This window comes from Bos mutus, chromosome 19 (genome assembly GCF_027580195.1).
Source record: "Bos mutus isolate GX-2022 chromosome 19, NWIPB_WYAK_1.1, whole genome shotgun sequence".
Classification (NCBI taxonomy): domain Eukaryota; kingdom Metazoa; phylum Chordata; class Mammalia; order Artiodactyla; family Bovidae; genus Bos; species Bos mutus.
In genome coordinates, this window is record NC_091635.1 from 38304199 (window position 1) to 38326684 (window position 22486).

Below are 22486 nucleotides of genomic sequence, written 5' to 3' on the forward strand. Positions count from 1 at the left end.
AAGCGAAAAGGATACAGCTACCTACATCAAGTTCTTACTGCACATTTACCTACCAAGAGGGTGGAGAGAGCCAGGAGTGCTACCCAGACGTGTTCCCTTCACAAAGCAAGGAAATCAGGAGCAGGGAAGGATTCCCAAGTTACCAGAGTGCTCCTTTTATCTCTACTGATGCATTGTCCTTGAAATTCTATTTTTTCCGACAGTACTATTCCGACGCCAGATTTCTTAGCTAGTATTTTTCCAGAATATCTTTTTCTATTTCTTCATTTTAAATCTTCCCATGTCATTCTTCTTTAGACATGACTCTTACAAGTAGAATACAGCTGCATTTTAGTTCAATCCCACAGCCCGAGATTTTCATAGACTATTTGTACTTGTTCTTACTCATATACTTGGAATTGTTTTTATCACTTTGTGTTGTTAATAACCCTGTGTTTTTTCTTTTTTCTCCTTCCCTGCCTTCAGTTTGGTAAACTTTTTAAAATTCTTTTTATCCCTCTGCTAGTTTAAGAGCTATATATTGTATTTCTATAACTTCCAATACACCTATTTATATTTTTCCAACAAACTCTAAACTTACTTGCTATTTCTCTCCTGAGGAAGGAAGAAGACACAAAAGCTACTGAACTCTTTCCTTCCCACTGTCTTTTGTATAACTGTTTATAAATTTAATTCAAGAATTTTTTCTAGGAAAAAAAAAGAATTTTTTCTTTAAAAAAATTCTTTTTTCCAGTCGTAATTAAATTTATCAACATAGTATATCTATTTCTTCTTACTTTTTAGTTGCATCTTTTCTTTTGGTTTTTATTTTCTTCTAGCTGAAGTATATCCTTTAGTGATTCTTTCAGTTAGATTCTGTGAATAATGTACTCCCTTCATTTTTTTTAAATGTATGAACAGCTTTCTTCCACCATTTTAAAGCTACTGTCCCACTGTCCCATGGCTGATAAGAAACTTGCTCTCAGCCTGGTTGTCATTCATAGATAATCTATTTTTAGGTAGCTTTAAAAATTCCTATTTATCTTTGAAGTTCTAAATGAAATCTGTTCTTTACAAGTTTCAAATAACTACCTGCAAACCATCTAGATCTAGAAACTTCTGGAGAGAGAATTCTTTGAGAACTTTTCAATTTATTCCACTACTGTTATTGATCTGGTCAGGTTTTTCACCTCGTGTTAAATCTAGTCACGTATGCCCTCCTAGAAAAGCATCTGCTTCAAATGAAATTTCGGATATAATAGCATGGGTTGAACACAATGGGCTTCTCTGGTGGCTCAGTGGTTAAGAATCTGCCTGCCAATGCAAGAGATGCAAGAGATGTGGGTTCGATCCCCAGGTCTTAACCACTGGACTGCCAGGGATGTCCCTAACCTTTTGTTTTTAAAACAGTTTATTTTTTCTAGAGGTTTGCTAAAAATACAAAGTTAATGGATATCAGAATTTAACTTGGCTTGCTATAATAAATCCTTTCCAAAGCTTGGATATTTTCCTATCCTCTAAACACTGCTGCTGCTGCTGCTGCTAAGTCGCTTCAGTCGTGTCCGACTCTGTGCGACCCCATAGATGGCAGCCCACTAGGCTCCTCTGTCCCTGGGATTCTCCAGGCAAGAATACCGGAGTGGGTCACCATTTCCTTCTCCAATGCATGAAAGTGAAAAGGGAAAGTGAAGTCGCTCAGTCGTGTCTGACTCTTAGCGACCCCATGGACTGCAGCCTACCAGGCCCCTCCGTCCATGGGATTTTCCAGGCGAGAGTACTGGAGTGGGGTGCCATCGCCTTCTCCACTCTAAACGCTAAGTTATGCTTTTTTAGATGCAGGATCTTTTCTTTCACCAAACTATTAGGGTTTGGGTTTTTTTTTTTTCCCTCTCCTTCTCTTTATATCCAAACTTAAGAAAGGTGGAGCTTCCCAGGTTGCACAGTGGTAACGAATCCACCTGCCAATGCTGGAGACATGAGAGACACGGGTTCAATCCCTGGGTCAGGAAGATCCCCTGGAGTAGAAAATGGCAACCCACTCCAGTATTCTTGCCTGGAAAATTCCATAGACAGAGGACTCTAGTGGGCAGTCCATGGGGTTACAAAAGAGTTGGACATGACTTAGCGACTCACCAAGCACACACATTGAAAAAGGTGACCTCTACTCAGGCTTGTTGCTGCTGCTGCTAAGTCGCTTCAGTCATGTCCAATTCTGTGCGACTCCATAGATGGCAGCCCACCAGGCTCCCCTGTCCCTGGGATTCTCCAGGCAATAACACTGGAGTGGGTTGCCATTTCCTTCTCCAATGCATGAAAGTGAAAAGTGAAGTCGCTCAGTCATGTCCAACTCTTAGCTACCCCATGGACTGTAGCCCACCAGGCTCCTCCGTCCATGGGATTTTCCAGGCAAGAGTACTGGAGTGGGTCGCCAGTGCCTTCTCCGCTCGGGCTTGTTACTTGTCTCCAAATTGTAAGGAGATTCTCCTTGGCAACTCTCACAGCACACACATGTTGTTAGAATCCTCAGATTTTAGCTGGAGAGCTGGTTGCTCTAAGACATCAGTTAAATAATCCAGAAGCTGACAGGGAATGAGGAAGAAGCTGGGATAGAGTCACTGCCAGCAGGGGAATTTCATCTCTGCATAATTTCTTCTTTGTGCCTGGTGAAGTTACTAGGCCGTGGGGCCAATTTTTTTTACATCTGGCTTTCGGTATACCATGTGGCTACCCAACTTCCTAGCTGGTGAATGGCTTTTCTCTGCCACCCTGCTCACTGGATTTCTACTGGGAAAGCCACATTTGAGCTTAACTCCCCAGGGCCTTTTTTTAAAAAAAGAATCCTATGCATTTCTTTTTAGTATTTATTTATTTGGCTGTGCCTGGTCTTAGTTGTAGCACGAGGGATCTTTGATCTTCCTTGTCGTATGTGAGATTTTTTTAGTTACAGCATGCGAAATCTTCATTGCAGCATGTGGGATCTAGTTCCCTGACCAGGGATCAAACCCGGGCCCCCTGCACTGGGAGGGTGGGGTCTTAGCCACTGGACCACCAAGGAAGTCTCTCCCCTAGGCATTGATTTCAAATGCTGTTGACCCAAAACAACAAACGTGGTTCCATGTGGAAAGACCCCTGAATATTCCAGGGCTCACCCTTACTTCTAAACAGCACAGAATTATCTCCAACATGCGGGAAACCTGGGTTAGATCTTCCCTGGGTTGGGAAGATCCCCTGGAGAAGGCAAAGGCTACCCACTCCAGTATTCTGGCCTGAAGAGTTCCATGGACAGTATAGTCCCTGAGATGGCAGAGTCAGACACGACTGAGCAATTTCCATTTCATCTGTTCCCTCATTACACTGCTTTCTAAGGAAGAGGCACTGAGGTCAGTTCTCAATATCACCCCATAGATTACCAAAGAATATAAAAATCATCAAAATATGCTGTGTGCCAAGCATCTTTCTCTCTCTTTAAGTCCAGGTGTGGCATTTCAGATAGGATACGGTATTAGAAAAAGAGGGTTAGATCCTTGTGTTCAATTATCTTCTTACTCAGAAATGCTACCCCATCTGGGTCTGAGTTTTATTAAGAAAGGAAGTAATTTTCTTCACAGAGGTTCACCAACTTGAAATCCTATTAGGATATGGGGATCCAGGTATTACTCTCTCAGAATATTAGTGCTAGTGATTTAATGGACTCTTCCTTGCCTTGCAAACATCATTTCTAGCCAGGTGAACCTCAGCAAAGAAAATTGATTCCTTTCTTAAGAAAGAGCAAATCAAAATTGGGTAAGTGCTGACAACTTCCTTGTACCAGCTCCCCCCTCCTCCTATCCTTCCCGTTGCAAGGCTAGTTGTCACTCTCCATCCCATTTTTATCTCAAAACTTGGGCAGAGAAAAAATGCTATTGCTCTTTTCCAAATACCATCAAGGACTTCTAATTAGATTCACAAATATGGACTGGGAGCTTGACAGGTTCCCAGCACACTGCTAAGCACCATTGCTGATTTTCCCCGCTTCTCCACCAGCCCAATGGGGACAGAGATATTTAAGATTGACTCTCTGTGTTCCTACAGCATCCTGTGCAAATCAATAAAATCATACTGTGCCATGCATTAAAATCCTCTGTGTTTCTCACCACTAGGCCTGAGGAGAACATGGACCATCCCACTGTCATCATTGCAAAAGATGTTCTTAAAAAACACGTAAGCCCAACAGAAACCAATTCCAGTTCCTGCCCTTGAGAAGGTCATAATCTGGAGAGAGGTCCCCAGCCTGGCTGTGAATCAGTGCTCTGGTTGTTACCACCATTCCTTTTTGGGGAACCCAGGGTACACAGAGATGCTTTGGGACCTATTTTCCGCGGCCGGATGCACGCTGGAGGCAGTGTTCTGGTAAACCTTCTCCCAGGACAGTCTGGAGCTGCATCTCAGCAGGATGAACCACCTTCCTCTGAGTCCCAGTCCCCACAAGAGAAGCCCGTGGGGGTATGGTCTAGGTGACCTTGAGACCAGACACCACGCTGACTCCTGCAGTCAGCCAGCTGGCACAGACACCTCGTCTCCCCGCCTGGCAACTCACACAGATCCCCAAGACTCCAGCCAGGTTTATTTCCCCAGCACACCCAGACCAGACCTGTCAGACCGGTATTTCTGGGTACCGGCCACTAGAGGCGTGGCCTCCAACAGCGCCAAAGCCCCACCTGAGAATGATCCGAAGGTACTCAACACCCTCAGCCTCCTCACACTTGACGGACAGGAGCAAGTTTCCCAGGCTGCTGCCGGTACAGTAGAAGTTTAGATGATCCTAGAGACAGAAATCAGACATTAGCGGGGATGGGGAGGACCCTCCAGACATGTTCCCCCAAATCACCTGCTTCACCAGGAGTCAGAAGCCCCAGAGCAACAAGGAAGAGACAAAAGGGAATCTTGTGGTTCTGCTGGTGATGGTAGGGGGAGGGGTAGATGAGGGGAAGGAGGAGAAGGGCCACAGTAACAGGTTCCAACTGCCCGGAGTCCCAGGACCTGCCAGGCACTGGGCTAAAAGCCCAATATCCCTTTACTCCTTTAATCCTGACTCTTTACTTTATGCAGAAGAAAACATCATCGTGCCCATTTCACAGACGGGTAAACCACATTCAGAGTCGTTAACCATCCAAGGTCACATCACTAATAAGTGAAAGATCCAGGGTTCCACATCTGTCTTGACCAAAGCACAAGTTCTTCACCACAAGATACCTAGTCTGCTGCCTAGCTCCCAGGGGCAATCCTCCCCACTTCAGACTATTTGCAGGAATAAAGCTGGGAGGGTGGAACCAGTTGGTGCTCTAGACAGTGGGTCTCTCCCTGGCTCAGGTAGCCCATCTAGTTAGGACCAGTTATCTCAGGGTGGGGCCCTGGAATCTTCATTTTAACACATTCCCCAGGAGGTGCTGATACACAACTCCTAAGACTGCAAAACTGCCTTAGGCTGGAGATTTCGGGAATCTGCCCTCGGGACTTCCGGAACCTGGCAAGTCTGGTGGGCAGAATATATTTAAGGAAATGTAAAGTCGTCACTTTTAAGCCATCAGAGGCTCACAGCACATCATCTGGTACAAGTACCAAGGGGGACCTGCTAGAATGAGGACACAAGAGACTTGTACTATTTTGATAGAAACAGACTTCCTAAGTGTGAGAACATTTTTTTTTTCCTTCCACTCTCCTTCACCTCCAAACACTACCCATTCCATCACCTTCTAAAATATGTGTCGGGGGTGTTCCCAACCTGGACCCATCACGCACGAGCCTTCCTGGCTCTGCAGATGCTCCGTCTGCCCCACCCTCACCCCTACCCCGCCCAAGGGGCAGAGCCAGTCGAGACACTGGTAGGCAGCAAGGACAGGGGCAGGACTCGGAAGAGGAGACAGAGAGAAAGGGGGCCTGGAGAGGAACGCCAGGCTCCTGCCCCCACCCCCTGCCCACCGCCCCCACCTCCAGCAGCTATTTATTTCCCTGCCCTGGGTCCCCGGGCCTTACCTTCCCCAGGAAGTGCCTGCGATAGGCCCTGGCTTCACCCTTGCACTCGAGCTTGTAGCCAAACGTGCTAGGACTGAGGCTGTCCTCCTCCTCATCCTCACAGATGCTGCTGCCCAGGGAGGTCGGTGTGCTCACGTTCTCGGGGTCCTCAATCCAGTAGCCCCCAAACTGGGGCAGGACGATCAGGGGGTATGGGCCTCCCTTCTCCACAACCTGGAGGCAGAGGGAGGGTCTGGCACTGCAGCCTGTCCCGGGTCTACAGAAGGAGGGGAGGGGTGCCGGTGGGGTGTCCCTCAACCTTCCAACCGCTCCAAGGAGGGGATCCCATCTTTGAGGCCAAAAGCAGTAAAATGAACCCCTTTCCTCTAAGCCCTGCAACATCTCCAGTTTCACCGACCCTGGAGCACCAGAGGTGCAAAGCTTTGGCAGATACCTCTAATTTACACATGGAAAAGCTGAGGTCACAAAAGGGATAATGGGAAGAGACCTCAGGCCCTCAAGTTCCAGGGCCAGCGTTCTCTCCCACGTGGGGCTGGACAGGGACCATCAACATCATCACCATCAGCTCCCCCAGCTGCGCCCCAGAGACAGGACCCAGAGCTGAAGGCAGCCAGGGGGCTCCTACCTCGTCGATGCTGGGGTACGGAATGTAGTCATCCTGCAAGACAAACCAGACAATGTCACCATCCATCCCCGCAACACCCATCAGGTTTGACCACTGTTTCCATTCCCCTCTCCCAGATGGGGGAGGTAGTGGGCTGGGGGCCTGGCAGACTGCAGCAGGGCCTTGGGAGGATCAACGGGCAGAACACCGGACAGAAAAACAGCCTAGAGGCAGCTCTGGAACCTGGCTTGAGTTCTTCCCCAGAGTGACAGAACCTGAGTGCAAACCCTGCCAGCTGAAGACGCAGTATGCAAAGCGCCGACGCCCACACTTCTGGTGACCCAGTTGCTCACCCTAGGAGGCTGTGACAGGAAGGTAACCTCTGATCCCATCCAGCCCCCTCCAGGTAAGAGGCCTGACCTCCAAGTGATGAGCTGCACCCCTGGGCCTGGGCAATGGAAGTTGAAGCTGAGAGTTGATGCCTCTGGAACCTGGAGCAGAGCCCGATACCCCTACACACGGCATGTGGTCCATTCACAGGAGTGGGTGCAGAGAAGCCAGGCTGAACCTCAAGCCTTGTCTCCACCCCAGTCCACCCAGAAGCTGTCCCAAAGGCATCAAGCCAGGGCCCCCCTTGCTGCCCACTATGCCCCAGTCAACATGGTGTGGTCACTTAAGTGGCTCATGGTGAAAATCTGAGGTAGACAGCGTAAGATAGCAGAACCCAGCAAGCCCGCTGTGTCCCCTGTCTCTGTCACCCGCCCAGCCCACCTTGTTCTTCTGGGGTCCCGGCTTCTGCTCTTCAAGCTTGATCCCCTGCAGAAACAAGGAAAAGAGGATCCATGGAAAAGCAAAGGTTACAGAAGACGAGCCAAACAGAGGAGTTTATCAGGAGCAGCTGCTTTAGCTGGCAGTTAGTGACAGCAGCAGCGGCAGCTGGCGTGGCCCTTACACACTCAGGCCTCACAGAAGCCTCGGGCAAGGCAGCAGGTTAACAGCATGGGCTCAAGCCAGATCACAGGGGTTCCAAGCCAGATCACAGGGGTTCAAGTCCCAACACTGCCACTTATGACCTGATGACCTTGGGCAAGTCACAAAACCTCTGTGTAACTCAGTGTTCCCATCTGTAAAATGGGAATGAAAACGGCACCTACTCTGGTAGTGAAGATTCAATGTTGAGAATGTGTTGAGCCCTTGGAAGAGTGGTCAGAATATGGTAAAAGCTATAGGTAAGCAGCTTTTCCATGCTGGTGCTTTTTTTTTTTTTTTTTTTGGCTGCGCTGGGTCTTCGTTGCTTTGCACAGGCTTTCTCCCTAGTTGCAGCAAGCAGGGGTTGGTTACACAGACTTAGTTGCCCCATGGCACATGGGATCTTCCCAGACCAGGGATCAAACCCATGTCCCCTACATTGCAAAGCGGCTTCTTATCCACTGTACCACCAGGCAAGACCCATTCCAGTGCTTAAACATCTCCACCAGGCTCTCTCAAAGCCAACAGGTGAGGGGTGAGGGATGGAAACCTGCATCTTGGGGTGTCGGCACCCGCAGGCTGGACCTCATGCCACACCAGCTCCACCCCTCCCTGGTGGGAGGCCCCACGGCTGACAGGCAGGTGGCCTGGTCCTCACTCTGCTGTTGTCTTACTGCCAGTGACCCTTGACGAAGCTGAGCCTCTTGCAGCTTCCACAGCTTCAATTGCGAAATGAGGATTCTAACATCCACCCATCCCTCTCACAGAGGTGTCATCGCAAGGGTCAGGCACCTTCACTGGGCCTGGATTAAAGGGCGTCATCTGCAGGCGTCTGGGAGGTGCTCTTCTGGGGAGCAGGGCCCGGTCCAACGGTGCCACGTTCTGACTTAAGTGGGTTTTGAGGGGCTGGGGTACGTGGTGTCCCCAAAACTGTTTGAATAAATTCCGACAAGGGTGTGAGATGCTGGGACACACTGGGACACGCAGGTCCCTCTGGAGAGAAGAGTGTCCTGCAGCAGCCCCTGCCTGATCATAATACTACAGAGCAGGAGCTTGACCTTGCACAGCGCTCCCTCCTTCAGTCTCCTCTGAAAACCCTCAGCACCTATTTACCAACACGGAAGCGGGGGCCCTGGGAGCAGGTTCCTGGAGCTAGTGGCTGTCAGCACCTGGAGGTGAAGCCGGGCTGTGTGTCTACAGTGCGGAGGCCTGTCCCGCAGCCCTCAGAGCCCAGGACTCCTGCTCACTCACTGGGTGGATTTAGACTCGGGCTTCTCCAGACTTGGTGGGACTGAGTCACCTGCAGCGCCGTCCAGGAGGGCGTGGGGAGGGCCCCTCCCACTCGACAGGCCCTCCTTTCCCCACATGGGGCGAAAACCACCTGAGTGGACAGCAGTCCCTGACCAGGGAAGCAAACTGGGAGGGTGAAGAGAGGGGTGATGTCAGGAGTTGGTCTGTTTGTCCTTCGTTAGTCATCCCTCCCTGGAAACAGCCCTGGGCAGGTGAGCAAACCTCCTCCAGTGCCCTCCCCCCGACAGAGCTGCCGCCCAGCACTGGGGCCTCTCCATGTGTCAGCCTTTGCTATTGTTGTTCAGTTGCTAAGTCAGTTGCTAAGTCGTATCCGACTCCTTGCGACCCCATGGACTACAGCACACCTCGGTCCCCTGTCCTTCACTATCTCCCGGAGCTTGCTCAAACTCATGTCCATTGAGTCAATGATGCCATCCAACCATCTCATCTTCTGTCACCCCCTTCTCCTCCTGCCTTCAATCTTTCCCAGCATCAGGGTCTTTTCCAATGAGTTGGCTCTTCACATCAGGTGGCCAAAGTATTGGAACTTCAGTGTCCGCATCAGTCCTTCCAATGAATATTCAGGGTTGATTTCCTTTAGGATTGACTGGTTTGATCTCCTTGCTATAGGTGTCATGATTATGGCCCCCTCCCTCATCCCTGGCCATGTGGACACTGAGGTTCAGAGAGGTAGAATGACTTGACCAAGGATGTTCAGCTAGAGAGTATCAGATAGAACTTGAACCCAGGACCGAAGGGATCCAAAGCTTGTGCACTTCTGTTGCTTCAAAGGATTTTGCTCTTCTTCAAATCCCTTGACTCTCGGTCAGGGAGGTCAGGAGTCCTGGATCTTACTCTCAGCTCTTCACAACTCTCAGAGAGCCCTGGATGCTACAATACTCGAGGCTCTGTCTCCACGCCCACAGCATGAAAGAGGGCGCCCACACTCAAGGACAGACTCCGGCCACACTTCACACCAGCTACTTCCCCACATGACTTTCAGACACATGGAACAGCTGGAAGCTGCAGCCCCTTGGAGGCTGGGGCCCAGTGGGCACTAGGCAGAGGCCCAAGCATTGGGAAGCCTGGTCTCAGCCCCAGGTAGTCTCAACTGAGATGAAACTGACCACCCACCCACAGGGGTCAGCCACCTGCCGTGGAGACAGAAAGGAAGCATAAAAACCAGACCCTTGGAAATTCTCTGGTGGTCCCGTGGTTAAGACTCTGAAGCTTCACTGCAGAGGGCGTGGTTGCATCTCTGGTTAGAGAACTAAGATCCTGCAAGCCTCGTAGTATGGCCAGAAAAAAATAAAACAGACCCCCTGCCCTTGACAGGCTCCCAATCTAGCTGAGAAGACAACTCAGCAGCCTTGAAACAAGAGAATGATGAGGTCAGTTGAGTCAGGGCTAGGGGGAGGGAAGTGGGTAAAGAGATAGGGGTGAGTGGATTGCAGGAGCAACCAGAGAGAAGGCAGGGCAAGCTGCAAATTCCCCACCAGCTTGGCAGAGTGCAGAGCGGGACTCCAGGGATTGAGGTAGAAATCCTGGCTTTACTTAATTATGTGCTGCCTCCCACCACTCACTGTCAAGGCCAAGGCCCTCCCTGTTTCCGAACTTGACTGTAGGTTCCCTAAATACATATAAATTAGCTTGTAGTCTACACACTGCTGGGCACAGAAGGGGATTTTAATAACTTGCTTGTGATAATAACACAACCACTAATAATAGTTTTCCCTTCAACCATCCCTACCTCTCCCCACCCTTAGGGCGGCGACCTGGCTTTTCCATGAGGACCATGCTTGATTGCTGGTGGCAGTCACCCTCTCAGCAGCTCCACCTGCATCTCAGGCTGACTGTGGGCACTTCATTTGCCTCCCTTCTAGAGCTTCCAAACCATCACTACAGAATCTTCCTTCCTGGAGCCTGGAGCGTCTACTTAGCCACCATAACATAGTAGCTAAGCCTTCTGGCTCCAAAGCTACCATAACAACCTATCAGCCCTTGAGTGCTTTACTTAATAGCTCTGTGCCTTGGTTTTCTCATCTGTGAAATGGGGATAACAATATACCTACTTCCTGTGGGACTTCTCAGGAAGAAATGAGGTGACACCTATCAATCTCTGAGCCCAGAGAAGTGTCTGAAATGTGTAGGCTATCATCAGCATCTTCTTCCCATCTGTAACTGTTATTTCTCATTTCATCCGGACAACCATGTAAGTGGGTATTTGCATTCTCATTTGTAGAACCTGTGCTATCATGATTTATGAGAAATATTAATATATATTTGGTATAGCAGCCAGGTCCCAGGGGCTCCCACTGGCCAAATCTAAGATAACTTGAGCATTAAAATAAAGATTTTATTATATAGACTATAAACTATAGTATAATCAGAATCCATGAGTCCATACCAATGAGTGAATGGATGAATGGATGGATGGATAGATGGACAAATGAATAAATGAACGGAGAAAAGGGAAAGCTCTTTCTAATTGTAGAAAGCCAACTATAAACGTAGGAAAAACCTAAAACCCTTGGCATTTCCTAGGTGTTAAGAGCAATGGAGCATCTCTTTTTACAGCATTTGAACCTTTGTCCTTCATTTCTGAAACAGCTCCAGAACCAGAAAGGTGAAAGGGGTGTCTTGTTATTCATAAGCTTATGTTAATGAGGTAACTTCTGGGAAGCCCCTAAGGATGGGAGCTTGTTGCTAGGGGAACCAACCCTGATTAGAAGGTTGGAACTTTCAGCCCCACCCTCAACCTCCAGAGACAGAGGAGAGGCTGGAGAGTCAATCAATCACCAATGGCCAATGATTTAATCAATCATCCTGTTTAAAGAAGCCTCCACAAAAACCCACAAGGATGGGGATTTTCTAGCTGGTGAACACACACTGTTCCTGAAGAAGGCATGGGAGCTTGCATCCCTTCCCACATACCTTGCCCCCGGCCATTCTTCCATCTGGCTGTTCCTGAGTTATCTCTTTTTATAATAAGCTGTTAACCTAGTAAGTCAGTGGGTTTCCTGAGTTCTGTGAGTCGCTCTAGTGAATTAATGGAACCAAGGAGTGATCATGGGAACCTCTGATTTATAGCCAGTGAGTCAAAACACGAGTGATAATCTGGATTTGGGATTGGGGTTGAAGTCAGAGGAGGGTGGTCTTGTGGGACTGAGCCCTTCACCTGTGAGATCTCCAGGGAGACTGTGTCAGAACTGGGTGAAATTGTAGGGCACCCAGCTGGTGTTGCTGAATTGTTTAGTGTGGGAAAACGGCCACGCGTTTGGCATCAGAGTGAAGCGAGAACAGTGAGTAGACAGAAAACAGGAACCAGAGGCTCAGAAAAGGGTAGGAGCTAGTGCTAGCGAGTGTTAGAAGCAGGATTTGAACTCAGGTCTGTCTCCTACTTGGCTGCTCTGCCTCCCAGACGTGAGATGACTCCTCTAAGAAGGGGCTTTCTTTCTGACCCATTCCAGGAATGACGGACCCTCTCAAACCCTCCCCACATCCGTCTGCCCTGCTGGCAGGTTCTGTTTATCTTCTCTCCATCCTTCAGGCAGGAACCATTCCAGAATCCTGAGTGCTGTTCACATGGAAATGGCCCAGGCCCTCAGAACTGTGAGTGCTCTCCCCTCTGCCCTCCCTCCAAGGACCTGAGTTTTGCCCGTGGGTTTCTCCTGGTGTTGTGTCCTGAGGTCACGGCGGCACTCCCACCCGGGCCTTGCCCCACCCCACCCCACCCCCACATTGAGGATGCTTACCTGCATTTTCTCCAGCATCTCGAAGAACTCCGCCGACTGAAAGACACAAACAGGGCAGAGAGACAAAGACAGGGCGTCAGCCAGGAGGTAGAGAGAAAAAGCCTCCCTGCTGACTGTCTGGAAGCTCAACCCCGGCTTCCCCAGGGATGAAATTCATTTGGATCAAGAGAGAAGATAATTTGATTTCGCCTTTGCAGGGCTGGAAGGGCCAGAACACCCCATAGAACAAGACGGGGAACAAAGCGCGCCCAGGCTGGCACATGGCCCTGGAGAGAACAGTTACTCAGTCTCTGTCAAGAGGGAGGGGCCCCTGGGAAAAGCCGAGGTTTCCCCAGCGCCTGGAGATTCACCCCCCGGCAGCATTTGTGCTTGGGATGCTTTCAACCCAACAGTGGGGCCAAGATGTCCCACACAAATAGACTTCCAAGTTTTGTGGCAACACACAGCCCCTTCTGTCTCCTCACAAAAGTCTCACTTAGAATTCCAGCATACAAAACCAGTTAAAGCATGCCGCCCTGGCCAAAACAGCTGTGGAAGCTTGAGCCCTGGTGGGTCACCTCTGCCTGTCCCTGTCCGCTGTCCCCAAGGGACATTTTGGGAACCCGAGAACTTGAGAGCAAAGCCTGAAAACTGCAGCCTCCAGGAGCCTGGATGGGTTATTTTTAAAATCATAAACTATGTAAAAATTTTAACCTACTTTGGTGCCAACTTTGTAAACTCCAGATAAGACCAAAAAGAGAAAAAGAAGGTGGAATGGAAGGGTGAGGGGCTGAAAGCTGTATCCTAACAAAACACAGGCAGAGGTTCCACCAGAAGTGTCCTCACTTCCCATTCTGTGAAAAGAGCTCTACTTTCTTCTGGGCATTGGCAAGCCCTGAGTTAATCAGCACACAGAATGGACTGTCCCCAGATGAATAGGGAAAAAAGAAAGCAGTGAAAAGAAAATATGTCCTTGTCGCTTCTCCACATAGAGGTAGGGCATCCATCCTGCCTTCCTCTGCAGGCACCCACAGGCCAGAACTGCCTGATGTCCCCGTCAGCCTCCACATTCTCAGAAGAGAACCACCATGGAAGGACCCTTATGGAGTCACGGGCAGAAACCAGGCCCTGCTTCAGACTCCAAGTGACCTCTCCCAAGCTAAAACTGGCCCATCAGAGGCAAAGAGTTTCCGACCTCTGCGAAGTTCAGGTTCCAGAGTCTGGAAACCCCACATGTGAATGTTCAGGGTCGAGGACAAGCTTCCGGCACCCACATCAAGCACCTTTGACCAGAAGCTGCCATCAAACATCCAGCTCTCAAATCTATCCTTCCCATTTGCTCTGTGGATTCTAACCAACTCCAATCTCCAGGATACCAAGAATAATAATGAACTTACACAGGGACTTCCCTGGTGGTCAAGGGGCTACGAATCCACCTCCCAGTGCAGGCAAGGCAGTTGGATCCCTGGCTGGTGAACTAAGATCCCACATGCTGCAAAGCAACTAAGCCCGTGCAGCACAATCACTGAGCCTGCACAGCACAGCTAGAAAGGAGCCCTCAAGCCGCAACAGAGGGCCCGCATGACACACCTAAGACCTGACACAGCCAAATAAACAGATAGCTTTTTAAAAAAAGAACTTATACAAATTAGTAAGGATAGAAAGATGAGAAGAAAGAGGATAAGAAGATAGAAACAAACAATCAACATTTTTAAATACACAAACCGCTGACCCAACAATTCCTCTTCTAGAACATATACTATAAACACACTGACACATGAACACAGAGAGAGACACAATAAAATGGTCACTGAAGCATTGTTTGTAACAGCAAAAAAAAAAAAAAAAAAAAAAAAAGGAAACAACTTAAATATCAATCTATAGGAAACTGATCAGAATAAGCTACACAGAATAAAATACAAATACTATGGGAAGCCATGTGTCAATAATTTAGATAACTTAGATGAAATGGGGACTTCCATGGTGGCTCAGACAGTAAAGAATCTGCCTGCAATACGGGGGACCCAGGTTCAATCCCTGGGTTGAGAAGATCCTCTGGAGAAGGGAATAGCAACCCATTTCAGTATTCTTGCCTGGAGAATTCATGGACAGAGGAGCCTGCTGGGCTACAGTCCATGGGGCCACAAAGGGTGGGGCACAGCTAAGCGACTAATACATACGCAGATGAAATGGACAATTCCCAGCCATCACAGACTACCAAAACTGACTCGGGAAGAAACAGATCTAAAAAGACCTAGAATAAATAATAGAGGTTGGATTAGTAATCAAAAAACTACCCACAAAGAAAAGCCCAGGTCCAGATGGCCTTTAGTTGTAAATTCTAGCCCTTAAAGAAAAAGTAATACTAATTCCTCCCAAACTCCTCCAGGAATAGAAGAGGGAACACTTCCCAACTTATTTCATGAGGCTAGTACTACACTGACACCAAAATTAACATCACAAGAAAAGAAAACTACAGGCCAATACAGCTTATGAAAATAAATGCAAAAATTCTCAACAAAATTCCAGCAAACTGAACCCAGCAACATAAAAAGAACTAGCATTTCAGTAATTCCACTCCCAGGTATATACCCCCAAGACAAGTGAAAACACACGTCCACTCAAGAACTTGTACACGCATGTTCACAGCAGCAGTATTCATAATACCCCCCAAAGTGGAAACAACCCAGATGCCCATCAACTTCTGAATAAACAGATTATAGGATATCCAGACACTAGAATAGTATTCAACCATTGAAAAAAAGAATGAAGTATTGGCACATGCTACAACATGGATAAATCTTGAAAACACTGTGCTAAGTGAATGGACACAGACATAAAAGGCTGCATATTATGTGATTCCATTAATATAAAATGCCCAGAATAGGCAAATCTATAGAGACAGAATGTAAATTTGTGGTTGCTTAGGGCTCAGAGAAATGGAGGATTTGGAAGCTACAGGATATAAGGTTTCTATTGGAGCTGATGAAAAATGTTCTAAAACTGATTGTGGTAATGGTTACACAATTCTGTAAATAAACTAAAAACCATTAAACTGTACACTTTAAATAAAACTGCTCAATTATTCGGAAAGAAATCTGAGGACTTCCCTGGTTGTCCCATGCTTAAGAATTCGCTTTCCAATGCAGGGGACTCAGGTTCGATTCCTGGTTGGGGAACTAAGATCCCGCATGCCTCAGGGCAACTAAGCCCACACACCACAACTACAGAGCCCACGCCTCAACTAGAGAGAAGCCTGCCTGCCACAGCGAAAGATCCTGAATGCTGCAACTAAGATCGGATGCAGCCAAAATAAATATGTTTCGAAAAGAAAGCAGTAGTTCCATATTGCTGACATAAGATGCTCTCCAAGATCTATTGAATATAGGGGGGCGGGGGTGCAATTCAGAACATCACAGAGAACGTGACCCCATTTTAGTAAAAACAAAACCTAAAATTATTTATAGGTATGTATATAAATGAACAGAAAATAATACAGAAGAATATACCTCACACTGTCAAAAAGTTATTATAACAAGAAGAGGGAGAAAGTAGGGAAGGGAGTTCTGCTTTATATATGGGATGCTTCACAAGCATGTAGACCTACATTACTTGCATAGTTCAGTTTCAAAGAAATAAGTTTTGTAAAGGAAACAAAAATATGCGAAGGACTCAATTTGCTCAAGGAGAAATATAAAATGACCAGTGAAACATGCCCAGCCTCCCTAGTTATTAAAGTAGTTAAGATAATAAGAAGATAACATCTTTCACCTATCAGATTGGCCAAGATTAAAAAGAAAAGTCAGTGCTGGCAAGGACTACAGATAAGCGTGTGCCTGGTACTTTCTGAAGGACAATTTGGTACAATGTGTCCAAAGCCTGAAAAATGTTCAGGTATTTTGGTCCATAAACCTACTGTAAGGAATTTACACTAAAGCACTATTTGAGCAACTACACAAAAATATTGTATACAAGGATATTTGTAGAAACATTGTTTATGGGTTGAAAACAGTGGAAATAGTTGAAGTACATATCAATAAGGGAAAAATAAATAATACACGGAAGTATGCCCATACAATAAAATAACTCTAAAAGGAGATCTGTATTGGTTATGTTGGTATGAAGACTCATGTCATATCGCTCAGTGAGAAAAGTAAGGATCAGAACAATATGGTCCCTTTTTAATTATTATTTACTTATTTATTTTTGGCCATACTGGGGCTTCATTGCTGAGTGCAGGCTTTCTCTCCTTGCAGCGAGTGGGGCCTATTCCCTAGCCGTGGTGCTCGGGCTTCTCACTGCAGTGGATTCTCTGGTTAAGGAGCACAGGCTCTAGGGCGCACAGGCTCAGCAGATGCAGCTCATGGGCTCTAGAGGGTGGGCTCAGCAGTTGTGGCACATGGGCTTAATTGCTCTGAGGTACGTGGAATCTTTCCAGACCAAGGATTAAACCCGTGTCCCCTGCATTAGCAGGCGGATTGTTAACCACTGGACCACCCAGGGAAGTCCTGATGCTTTTTTTTTTCCAACATATATATCTTCCTGTGGATGTACACATCACTCTTGAAGGATATTTGCCAAGCTGAGTTATAGGTTAAGGATAATTTTTTGCTTTTCAGTATTTTTTCAATTTTCTATAATAATTATAAATCATTTCTGTAATTAATCAACTGCAAAGACTTCAACACATAATCAGAGGCTCTAACATGCCTCTCTTCCCTTCCCCAACTCCTGCTACAGTATGCCCCAACCAGCACTTTCATAAGATAGCACTCCCAGGAACACAAGTTTTACAGCCTTCTGTGCCCACAGAAAGCCCCTGAATTCAGGCCAATTAATTTCCAGGTCTAATCATGACCCTGTGTGTTATAGATAAAGAAATTCTCTTGAATCACCCCCACATCCAACTTACCCATTAGTATCTATATCTGGCAACCAAAAAAACCTTAGGTGTGTTCTTACACAATGCTCTTGTGCTAGTTAATCAATTAACCCCACATGATTAAACACTGGTCACTGGAAGTACTGGGGAAGGGCCCCCTTCCAGGTGGCTCAGTGGTAAAGAACCTGCCTGCCATGCAGGAGACTCCGGTTCAATCTCTGGGTCGGGAAGATCCCCTGGAGGAGGAAATGGCAACCCATTCCGGTATTCTTGCCTGGGAAATCCCATGGACAGAGGAGCCTGGCAGTCTACACTCCATGGAGTCTCAAAAGAGTCGGACGTGACTTTGCAACCACACAACAACAACAGATCTTAAAAATTATGAGACAAAATTAGTGATGCTGCAGGTGACCAGTGGTTCAGAGCAGGCAGGCAGCACTCCTTGCTGGGAGGTAAGAATATTAGTTCACTACTGCTACGTAACAAATTACGCCCAAAACTTAGCAACTCACAACAATGTCCATGGGTCAGGAATTCAACTGCTTCATTGGGCAGTTCTGGCTCAAGGTTTCTCAGGCAGTTGCATTCAGGATGTCAGCAGAGGCTGAAGGCTTGATTGTGGCCAGGGCATCTGCTTCTAAGATGGTTTAGTCACAAAGCTGTCAGCAGGAAGGCCCAGTTCCCATCACACGGACCTCTCCTTTGGCTGCTTGAGTGTCCTTACAGCATGGCGGCTGACCCTCCCCCACCCCAACCCACCCAGAGCAAGGCAGCCAAGAGAGAAAGCACAAAAGAAGCTATAGTACCTTTACACCTATTCCTTATTCTAGTCCTTACTTTTATCTTATTTTATCCTTATTCTTTATCCTACTCCTTATTCTTTATGGGTTTTTTTAATATTTTTTTTTTATTTGGATGCTTTGGGTCTTAGTTGCAGCATGCAGGAACTTTCTCGCAGCATGTGGGATCTTTTGTTGCAGCACTTAGACTTCACTCTAGCTGTGGTGAACAGGCTCCAGAGCACACAGGCTTGGAAGCTGCAGCCTGTGGCCTCAGTTGCCCGTGGCAGGTAGGATCTTAGTTTCCTGACCAGGGATTGAACCCATGTCCCCTGCATTCAAAGGCGGATTCTTAACCAATGAACCACCAGGGAAGTCCCTGTCCTATTCTTCAGAAGCAAGTGTCCATGACCAGCCTGCACTCGAACGGATAGGAATGAGGTTCCACCTCTACAGGAGAGAAGTGTCAAAGAATTCGAGGTCATGTTTTAAAATAACCGCATCAAGGAAGGCTTCTTGTAAGGCTTCTGGTTGTAAATGCAACCAGACCTTAAAAGATAAACAGGAATCACTTGATAGAGAAGGAGTGTGTGTTAGTTGCTCAGGCTTGTCTGACTCTTTGCGACCCCATGGACTGTAGCCCACCAGGCTCCTCTTGTCCATGGGGATTCTCCAGGCAAGAATACTGGAGTGGGTTGCCGTTTCCTTCTCTGGTAGGGGGAATCTTTCCAACCCAGGGATTGGACCCAGATCTCCTGCATTGCAGGTGGATGCTTTACCATCTGAGCTACTAGGGAAGCCCAATAGCAAGGGTGCGGAGGGCGTTACAGGCAGTGGTATAACAGCGAGGGCAAAGGTGAAGGAGCATGGTGTGTACTCAATGAACGGTGAGTGGATCAACTCGGCTGCCCGAGGCCTCTGGGTCAACATCCTGAAGTTCAGACTGAAAAGGAGGGTGCAGGCCTGAGAGACTCTGAATGTCAGGAATTTGGGCTTAATCTGGAAGGTCCTGGAAAGCTACTGAGGTTTGCGTATGGTAGAAAGACTGTCCTCCCTTAATATCTGTGGGGGATTGGTTCCAGCATCCCTGAGGATACTGAAATCCAAGGATGCTCCAGGCCCTTAAAGACAATGGCACAGGGACTTCCCTGGTGGTCGACTAGTTAAGAAGTTGCCTTCCAATGCAAGAGACACAGGTTCAATCCCTAGTCCGGGAAGAATCCACATGCACTGGTGTGATTAAGCCTGTGTACCACAACTTCTGAGCCCATACCCCCCGCCCCCAACAGCCCACGCTCCAAAAAGATAAAAGAAGCCAGTGCAATGAAAAGCCCGTGCACCATAACTGGAGAGTACCCCCTGCTCACCACAACTAGAGAAAGCCCATGAAACACTGAAGACCCAGTGCAGCCAAAACTAAATAAATGAATAAAGAAAATTTTTTAAGAAAAGAAAATGATGGCGCACAAGTGCCCCCTTTTCCCACAGGTTCCACCAGCTGGGGATCAAAATCAAAATCTTTGGTTAAATCTGTGGATGCAAAACCCATGGATACAGAGGGTCAGTTCAACAGGAGCCATAGAATCCAGTGGTCAAATCCAGGTCTGGAGAGTGACTGACACCCTACTGACCGGTTTGTGTGGCACAAGGCCTGTGATTCAATCTCTCTTACTTCCCTCACCTGAAAGCAGAATCAGCCCCTGCCTTTCAGGGCTCACGTGAAGATGAAGTAAGAATATAAACAAGAAGTGCCAGAGCCTGGTCCATGGCTTTTGTTATTGTTCAATCGCTAAGTCGTGTCTTACTCTTTATGACCCCATGGACTGCAGCACACCAGGCTCCCCTGTCCTTCACTATCTCCTGGGGTTTTCTCACATTCATGTCCATTGAGTCGGTGATGCTATCTAACCTTTTCATCCTCTGCTGCCTGCTTCTCCTCCTGCCTTCAATCTTTCCCAGATCAGGGTCTTTTCCAATGAATGGGCTCTTCATAACAGGTGGCCAAGTGTTGGAGCTTCAGCATCAGTCCTTCCAATGAATATTCAGGGTTGATTTCCTTCAGGATTGACTGGTTTGATCTCCTTGCTGTCCAAGGGACTCTCAGGAGTCTTCTCCAACACCATAGTTCGAAAGCACCAATTCTTCAGTGCTCAACCTTCTTTACAGTCCAACTCTCACATCCATACATGACTACTGGAAAAACAGCAACTTCTATAAGGAATTCTGAGAAACTTCACTCTGGAAATAAACTCTGTCCTGCTGGGAGATGATCTAGTACCTTTAGGTAGTTAGCTTTTCCTTTTATTTTTATGAAAATTTTTATTTATTTAATTTTTGGCCCCGCTGTGCAGCATGCCAGATCTTAGGCCCCAACCAAGGATCAAACCCGTGCCCCCTGCAATGGAAGCAAACAGTCTTAACAACTGGATCACCAGGGAAGTCCCAGCTTCTCCTGATTAAGCTTTTCTTGACTTCGTCCATCTTCCCAGAGGCAGTGTGTTTCGATTACTGTTAAAAATGGGTCTACTTCCTGAATGAAGATGCTCCATGGCCTCGGGGCTGGCACAGATGATGAGATGAAAGGGCTGTGACTCAGCCTCAGTCCTGAGTAACGCACAGGGTGGACAACTGCGGCGTGGACAGTGTCCAGGAGCAGAAATTGGCCAGTGGCAACTCGGCCTGGGCTGACCTGGCCCCACTTCGTGGTGACTTGTTGAACTTTCCAGTGGGATGGTGCCAGCCTTGGCAAAGAGCAAGCCTCCTTTTCCACCCAGAAGCAAGGTGACTCAGGCCAGCCTGGGACCGCAGTTCCAGGCCCACCCTTGTCCACACCCCCTGAGACTGCCTCACGCAGCCAAGGGCGCGCAGCAGGCATGCAATAAATGCTCACTGACTCACGGGCATCATCCCACAGGCCCTTCAGGACAGAATGAGGCCCTGCCGGAAGCATCCTTCAGAAGGGCACCCCCTCCATCAGTTAGCAAGAAATGTAGTTCGGCTTCCTCACCAGTAGCAGCGGCCCAGCTGTCTAACTTATTATTAGCAATAGCCATCACCACCCAAATCTGAGCAGAGGCCAGCTTTCCCCCTGGGCTCTGCTTTAACAGCCTGTCAAGTAGTCCATGAAATAATCACCAAGAGCCAGCGCCCAGCTAAGGAATCCACAGGCTGGGCCCCGAGGGTCTGTCCAGGTTCAAGCCGTGTCCTCCCACCTCCCCGTACAGAAACTACCCAAACTTCTTTAGAAGGACAAAGCAAGTCCTTTCGGGGAGAGGGTCAGAGGAGGTCCGAGGTAACAGAGGCAGGAGAGAACAGGAACTGCAAGGCCAGTCTTGAGGAATCTTCCCGGCACCCCTCCTTGTTCACTCTGGTGCCAGCCCCCTGCCCAGGTGGTGAAGAAGCAGAAACAATGGAAGAAATTCAGTACAGGAGGGCCACCGCCCCATCTCAGCACCCTGGCCCCTTCCTGGGGACAGGAGCGGCCTGGCCTACCTCTCTCTGGTCCACAGCAGCTCTACACGTGGATGCAGCCTTTCCCAGCAGATGGGCGGCCACCTGTTCTTTCCTTCTTACAGCATCGCAGCTTGGAGGCCCCCACCAGCACATTCCCCCCCTCTTTCCTTCTCCTCTCTGAACCTCGCTGGAGATGTAACACCCACCGCCATCCATCTGCTGCCCACCGGATCCCTGCTGGGGGTCCTGCCCTAGCTTTGGGCTCCTCTGCTCCCCTCTTGCAGGCAGGCTGTGTTTGTGTGTGAGCAGCCTTCTTACTCTCTTGCCCAGGAGGTACCACCCACCCACTGCTCACACACAGGACAAGGTTGTGTGAGCACCTGAGCCTTGCAACGGGGCTCAGAACCGCACCGACTCACAGGGCTGTGGTCGGATAACGTGAGCCTGTCTGCAGAGCCGGGGACGGCACCCAACGCAGGACTCACTCCATGCACGGCAGCAGCGACTGTCTCCTGATCCAGCCTCAACGCAGGACGTGCATGAAGAGGCCAACTCATATTAACAGCGACCAGAAGGGCTAAAACCAAACAAGGATGGAAGACAAGGTGTCTTCCAGCCCACAGGGGTCCCACGAAAACAGGATGGAGATGAGTTTGGGGTGGGGGAGAAAACAGGGGTCTGAGCAGGTTTCTCATCCCACAGGGAAGGAAGACATCACTAAAGAAAAGGATTCCTGCAGAATTTCATAGAGATTTTTGGAAACTTGGGGAGCTGGGAGCCCAGA

At 48.3% G+C, this 22486-nt stretch overlaps 1 protein-coding gene across 4 annotated transcripts in view; it reads right to left on the minus strand.

The window, feature by feature from the left end:
• The window catches only part of RAP1GAP2 (RAP1 GTPase activating protein 2), a 216497-nt gene that overhangs the window by 49674 nt on the left and 144337 nt on the right, over positions 1-22486 (minus strand). For 3 of the 4 annotated variants that reach the window (XM_070390218.1, XM_070390220.1, XM_070390221.1), the window contains 5 exons: positions 12610-12645; positions 7367-7411; positions 6617-6649; positions 5992-6204; positions 4677-4780 (listed from right to left, as the gene is read on the minus strand). In XM_070390218.1, coding sequence (XP_070246319.1) covers positions 4677-4780; positions 5992-6204; positions 6617-6649; positions 7367-7411; positions 12610-12645 — 431 coding nt within the window. The remainder of the gene's footprint in view (positions 1-4676; positions 4781-5991; positions 6205-6616; positions 6650-7366; positions 7412-12609; positions 12646-22486) is intronic. The other variant, XM_070390219.1, reaches the window with a different exon arrangement.